Source organism: Sardina pilchardus, chromosome 17 (assembly GCF_963854185.1).
Source record: "Sardina pilchardus chromosome 17, fSarPil1.1, whole genome shotgun sequence".
Classification (NCBI taxonomy): domain Eukaryota; kingdom Metazoa; phylum Chordata; class Actinopteri; order Clupeiformes; family Clupeidae; genus Sardina; species Sardina pilchardus.
The window spans coordinates 25,338,232-25,344,614 of NC_085010.1; the positions used below are offsets into that span (position 1 = coordinate 25,338,232).

Here is a 6,383-nt window from a genome sequence, read left to right on the forward strand (position 1 = left end):
CTAATGACTGTTAAAACACACAGAGGAAACTCCACTTGATCCTTTAGATTTTAATGAGTCTCGCTATCACATTTTAAAATGTTCAAGGGTAAAAAGGAGAACATGTTAAATGAACTGGCGCAGGCCTGAATGGAATGCAGTCAAGCCCCCGTCGAGTGAGAACATTTTTCAATGGGAGCCGGTCTCTGAGCAGGCCCATCAGTACCGTATTGATGAGATAAGTTTAGTGCAGAAGGAAAGGAGGAGGAGAGGCAGTATTGACTTTTTTTCCCCCTTCAGAGGCTTGTCATTGATAAATAGATAGGTGCTTTGTGTCCACCTACCTGGGGCAGCGCGGGTCAGGGACGTTTTCGCAGGGCTTCGAGCCTCGACTACTTTACGGGCCATCTGTATGCAAAGCCAGAGCGCTTGATGGGCCCGGTTCTTTTTCCTCTCACTGGGGCTGATACGGTATAGCAGGCTGTAGCTCGCTGAAGTGAATTAAAAAAGTTCAAGATGTAGTCCGCGATCGGGTGTTACTGTAATGGAAGTCTCGCCACAATTGCTTGGCTCATTTGCGCAAAGTTTGTAGTGCTGTCTGTCGATGGGCTGGGGCTCTCACTGGCAAATAGGGCTTTTGCCTGTCTTTGTTTATTGTTTAGTCCACAGCAGTGTTCCATAGGCCTGTATACTGGTCCTTAAGGGATTTCAAAAGATTTTGAATTAGACGTTAAGAGTTTGCTGTAGTCACATCGTTGTTAACGCTATGATGTTTTGCTCTCTTGTAGTTTTGTGCTTTCCTCTGAACTTGAATTTTAACTTGAATATTTAGGAATGCGCTGAAACCTTTTAGTGCATTATTTATATGACACTATGCGATACACTAAAATTACCCATCAGAAACAAACACGTAAATTAGATTTTACAAAAGAATTACTGGCTTCACTGAGCCATGAAAAAGGAGCTTAAACTGAAAATATTAAAGCAGTTAGTTATTAGTCATGATAGTGCTGGCATGGTGTAAGCAATGAAAAATGCAATGTTCCTTGGGCTCAGAGGAATTTGTGGATGCATTTACTCACTTTCATCTCGTGGTGTGTGCCAAATGACTCCAGACAGAGATAATTCAATTTGCCGACTGTGAAAGGGATCATCCACTATTTGTTTTGGCAGGCTAATTCATTTTGGCATGGCCTGGCATGGGTTAGAGGGCAGGCCGCTGGCTGCGGCTGGTTGGGAGAAGGGTAATGGCTTCGCCGAGCCGCACATATTGTTCCTGAGTGGCTAATGCACGCTCTGGTCTATAGCAGGCCAAGCGTTTAGCGTTTGTTTAGAGCCGCGTTCATCTTTAACCTGTCTTGTTAATGGTTGTTTATGGTAATGGTATTTATTTATTCTCACTCTCTGTCTCTCTTTTCTCTGTGTGTGTGTGTGTGTGTGTGTGTGTGTGTGTGTGTGTGTGTGTGTGTGTGTGTGTGTGTGTGTGTGTGTGTGTGTGTGTGTGTGTGTGTGTGTGTGTGTGTGTGTGTGTGTGTGTGCGCGCGCACCGTAGGCTCCAGATGCTGGAGGCCATCTGTAAGCACTGGGAGGGCCCCATCAGTCTGGCTCTCTACCTGTCGGACGCCGAGGCCCAGCAGTTCCTGCGCTACGCCCAGGGCTCCGAGGTGCTGATGAGCAGGAGCAACGTGGGCTACCACATCGTCTACAAGGAGGGCCAGTTCTACCCCGTCAACCTGCTGCGCAACGTGGCCATGAGGCAGGTCAACACGCCCTACATGTTCCTGTCCGACATCGACTTCCTGCCCATGTACGGCCTGTACGAGTACCTCAGGTGAGTGTCACTGTGCCAGTCCTGGTCTCAGAGTACTGCTGAACTTTGTACCGCCCGACTATTCACTTTATTCAACTTTATACTTTACCCTCAGAAGTTTTTAGAAATGAAGAGTTTGATTCCAAAACGCTATATATCCGTTTTTATTCCAGGAAATATCATTCAAATTGCAGTTGAGTTGTTTTAATTGAGTAAAGATAAATCAAGTAATAATATCCAAAAACATTTCTACTGAAATTACTGGGGAAAAAAAAAAAAAAAATATATATATATATATATATATATACAGTATATATATATATATATATGAAAATTCGTTAAAATGGTGGATATAGTGTTTTGGAACCAGACTCTTCAAATCTTAGGTTATCTAATTAGGTTGTGCATATGTTGTGACCCATTATAAGCTGTTATAGCCCACTGGATAACAAGACCAACAATGACTTGCTTGCCAAATACTGAACCCACTTGTATCCATACTAACTGGTCTGTCTTTTGTTGCCTTCAAAGGTTTGTTATCTGTTAATAAAATAAATGAAAACATTGAATGAAAAGGCAATAAAATAGAGTTTTGTGCCTTAAAGTTTCTCCTCTGCCTTTGTGAGGAATTTAATCTCAGATCATTTTATGATGAAAGTTCCAGAAGAGGTCTGTGTGAAAACGCTCAGTGTGTCCTCTCATGCCCCCCTTACCAGGAAGTCTGTGGTGCAGTTGGACATGGGCAGCACCAAGAAGGCTCTAGTGGTGCCGGCGTTCGAGACGCTCCGGTACCGCCTGTCTTACCCCAAATCCAAAGCTGAGCTGCTGTCCCAGCTGGACATGGGCACTCTCTTCACCTTCAGGTAAAAGCTTGACATCTCTCTGTCTCTGTCTCTCTGTCTCTTTATCTCTCTCTCTCTCTCTCTCTCTCTCTCTCCCTCTCTCTCTTTCTTTCTCTCTCTCCCCATCTGATATCCATCCCCCATCAAATGTATTTCTCTTGCATTCTCTCCCTCTTTCCCTCCCTCCTTCTCTCTCAGTCTCTTTCTCAGCCATTCGTTGTTTCTGATACTTTTTGTAGAACTCTTGCTCTCTGACACACCCTCAAAGAAACGATCGAGGCCTAACAAGTCAGAAAAAGCCTTGCACATCGCTTTCATGACAGCAAGATCAAGTAGTCAAGTTCTTATGTCAGACGGCTCCTTTCAGAAATGGAGAAAACTTTCTTTGACAGTCAAGAAGCCCGAATAATTCCTTCGCTTCAACCAACAAGGGCATCAGAGGCTGTCAGCAAGAGAGCAGTGTGGAGGTGTTCATAAAGGAAGATGTATTCTACAGTGAAGTGCCTGTAGTGTTTTTTTAAAGGAGCTTAAGGTTGCTTTCACACTCAAGCTTTTAGACCAGCGTCTGCTTAAACCCTTAGATCGGTTTATTTAGTTGAAGAGAAAACTGTTTTCAAAGGGGTGCACCAAGGCACTGTACCCGACTCCTCCATAAAACATTCGGTGCTCAGGTGCAGTTCACTTGAAGCTCGCCAATCTTAAACCAGAAAGTAAACCCTAAAACTGGTGCTTACAGTATATAGGGATTTCCTGTAAATGAGATTCTGTTTAAAGAACAGACAATATTGTAGTTTAGGCAAGTCTGTCATGTTTACCCTTAGTCCTTGATCCATTCAATGAGACATACTGTATCTACACTTACTGGTCAATAAACCACTTTCTCATGTAATACAGTAATTTCCTGTGTATTAGCCGCATTGTGTATAATCCGCAGGGCAGTGTTTTATGCAAGTTAAAAGAAACAAAACCATATTAATAGGCCTACCATATTAACTGCTCCCTTGTATTAACATCATAGCTGAAGACATTTAGCAAAATCAGTGTATAAGCTGCAGCTAATAGTCAGGAAATTACGGTATGTATGTATTGTATAAAAACACTGTTTGTAAGGCTTAATCTCTGCACATTCATTTCTGCATGTAGGATTTCACACTTTGTGTCCACTGTCATCGTTTGAGTGTTTACAGCAATCTCTACCATTACGCAAGGTATCACGTCTGGATGAAAGGCCACGCCCCCACCAACTTTGCCAAATGGCGGACGGCCACCACACCCTATCACGTGCAGTGGGAGGCGGACTTTGAGCCGTACGTGATGGTGAGGAGGGACTCCCCGGAGTACGACCGACGATTCGTGGGCTTCGGCTGGAACAAGGTGGCCCACATCATGGAGCTGGACGCCCAGGTACAGACACCGTGTTCAGCTCGTCTTCTCCTTTCTTGTGCGGACCTTAGGAAGATTTTAGATGCAATTTATCTTCAAAGGGAACACGCACCAAGAACACTAAGTGTATGTATATCCCTGGAGTACAAGCACAAAAAGTCTTTGATTTTGTGATAAAATTGCAAATAGGCTTATGATTGCTCAAGGGAACAGACTGCTATTTCTCCTGTTATCGACCTTGATTGAGAAATGCTAGCAGGAGGATTTAATGAAAATGAAAGATGAAAGTTTAGCATCGTTATTCAGACTCGTAAGAGGTTAATCATAATGAAAGCTATTCTCGTGTGTTTCTTTCTTTCTTTCACTCTCCAGGAGTATGAGTTTGTGGTTCTGCCCAACGCCTACATGATCCACATGCCGCACGCGCCCAGTTTCGACATCACCAAGTTCCGCTCGAACGAACAGTACCGCGTCTGCCTCAAGACGCTCAAGGAGGAGTTCCAGCAGAACATGTCTCGGCGCTACGGCTTCGCCGCGCTCAAGTACATGACGGCCGACAACAACAGCTAGCTCTACCCATCCATCCAATTGATACACACACACAGACACACACACACACACACACACACACACATACACACACACATACACACACACACACACACACACACACACACACATACATGCTCCAAGACACTCAAACTCAAGAACTGCACCCTTTTGTGCCACCCAAGCATCCCAACAACAGACAAAGGGATGCCATGTGTCAGACTGCGGACAATTCCGAAAGTGAAAAGAAGACTTTTGTCCAACTACTGGGCTTGCCCTCAAGGACGTTGTGAACACGAACGCAGTGTGGTTCCAGTTGACCTTCAATGACCTTTTGACCCCTTTTTTGTTTCCTTTCTAAATGTAACGATCACCGCAAGGAATGGCTGGCCCAATCCTTACCCAACATGCATTTCAGCCCCGTTCAAAATGAACCAAAACACAAAATGCAGAACAAGGCAAAACTGTCCTCCTGAGATTAACACAAGTTTGGGTTGTCAGGTAAGCTTGTAAAATGTTATTGTTAGCCACCAGTTTGATTTAAAAATGTGTGATTAGCGAGTTTAAAAGGACTATTCCGAGAATACCTTTGACAGATGCCTTACTGTACGTGTTGTTTTTCAATATTCACAGTGTCAGTTGGCTGCAGTAGCATCATGGACATGAATTCCCTTTTTTTACTCAATTGGACTGAAAGACACAATTCTCTTTCCACATCTCAAGCTTTCAAAAAGGAAATTCTGACAAGTCAACAAAATGAAGAGAGAAGGGCAAGCCCCCCCACTGGATCTCGACACAAGTCACAAGTAAACTGGACCAGTGATATTGTCAGCCCGCGTTCACTCCATTGGCTGACACTATTATTGTGTGTGATACAACTGTGCCAAATGGCTACTTTGCCATGTTTTTCACAAATGAACAGTGTTTGCTTTGTGGCTGGTATTTTTCAGTATTAACACTGAAGAAAGACAAAGGGATTGTTTTAGTCTTACAAATTCTTTCTTTTTTTTCAAAAAAGGAAATAATTAAAAAAAAATACCATCCATTGTATAATGCTGTTAAGTACTGTGAAGATGAAGAAGATGATAATGGATTTGCGACGGGGCTGCAAGCAGCGTCAGTGGTCTTCAGAAATTTGAGTCGGAAAAAAATGTTGAAAGTTACATGTCTATTTTGATAATAAAACATTTAATGTCAGTTTGTCGTTTGTCTATTCCGTGTGCCATTGTGACAGAGTAATGATTGCCTGCATGTGCATATAGTCCTACCATGATGACAGGCAAAGATGCAACTGCGCTGTTCGCCTGAGGTCATATTAAAGCAATCATTTCAAAAAAGGAGGCAGTGGAGTGGAGTTGAAGAAATGCAGAGCATGAACACAGCCGACAGCATGTCAGTGGCATGACAGCACATGTAGTTTACGACACTCTCGCGCGTGTGCATATACTGACAGCTTCACCCCCAAAAGATCATAATCGTTTTGGAGACGCCGCTTCTTAAGGGTCATGGCTATGAGCAAACCATCTTTCTCAGTAAATAATCGTTTAGCGCGTATACATGTCAGCACGCGAGTTGTCCCCACCGCTCTGCAGACTTTAATGGCCTAATCTGAGTGTAAAGCTGTGACAGCAAACGCGTATGTTAAGCAGCTCCTTATTCAGGTCAGTAGTTTGCTTAATGCATTGCCATAAGTCATCACTGCTACATACATAATAAGTACCCCTAATGAAGCTTGATGTATAGCTTGCCACTCGCGCTCACTGAAGCCGATGAAGTCCAAGTCTTCGGTGTGAAAGCTTCCTTGAAATTAGACTTTAGCA

At 43.5% G+C, this 6,383-nt stretch overlaps 1 protein-coding gene across 2 annotated transcripts in view; it reads left to right on the top strand.

The window, feature by feature from the left end:
- The window catches only part of LOC134062493 (xylosyl- and glucuronyltransferase LARGE1-like), a 48,189-nt gene extending 42,429 nt beyond the window's left edge, over positions 1-5,760 (top strand). Inside the window, exons 12-16 of one of the 2 annotated variants that reach the window (XR_009935462.1) lie at positions 1,532-1,810; positions 2,506-2,652; positions 3,840-4,035; positions 4,387-5,064; positions 5,197-5,760. Coding sequence is in view for 1 of the 2 variants with exons in the window: in XM_062518512.1 (XP_062374496.1) it covers positions 1,532-1,810; positions 2,506-2,652; positions 3,840-4,035; positions 4,387-4,584 (820 nt within the window). In the remaining variant the exon portion in view is untranslated. Of the gene's footprint in view, positions 1-1,531; positions 1,811-2,505; positions 2,653-3,839; positions 4,036-4,386 lie in introns of both variants that reach the window. The other variant, XM_062518512.1, reaches the window with a different exon arrangement.
- The last annotated feature ends 623 nt before the right edge of the window (positions 5,761-6,383 follow it).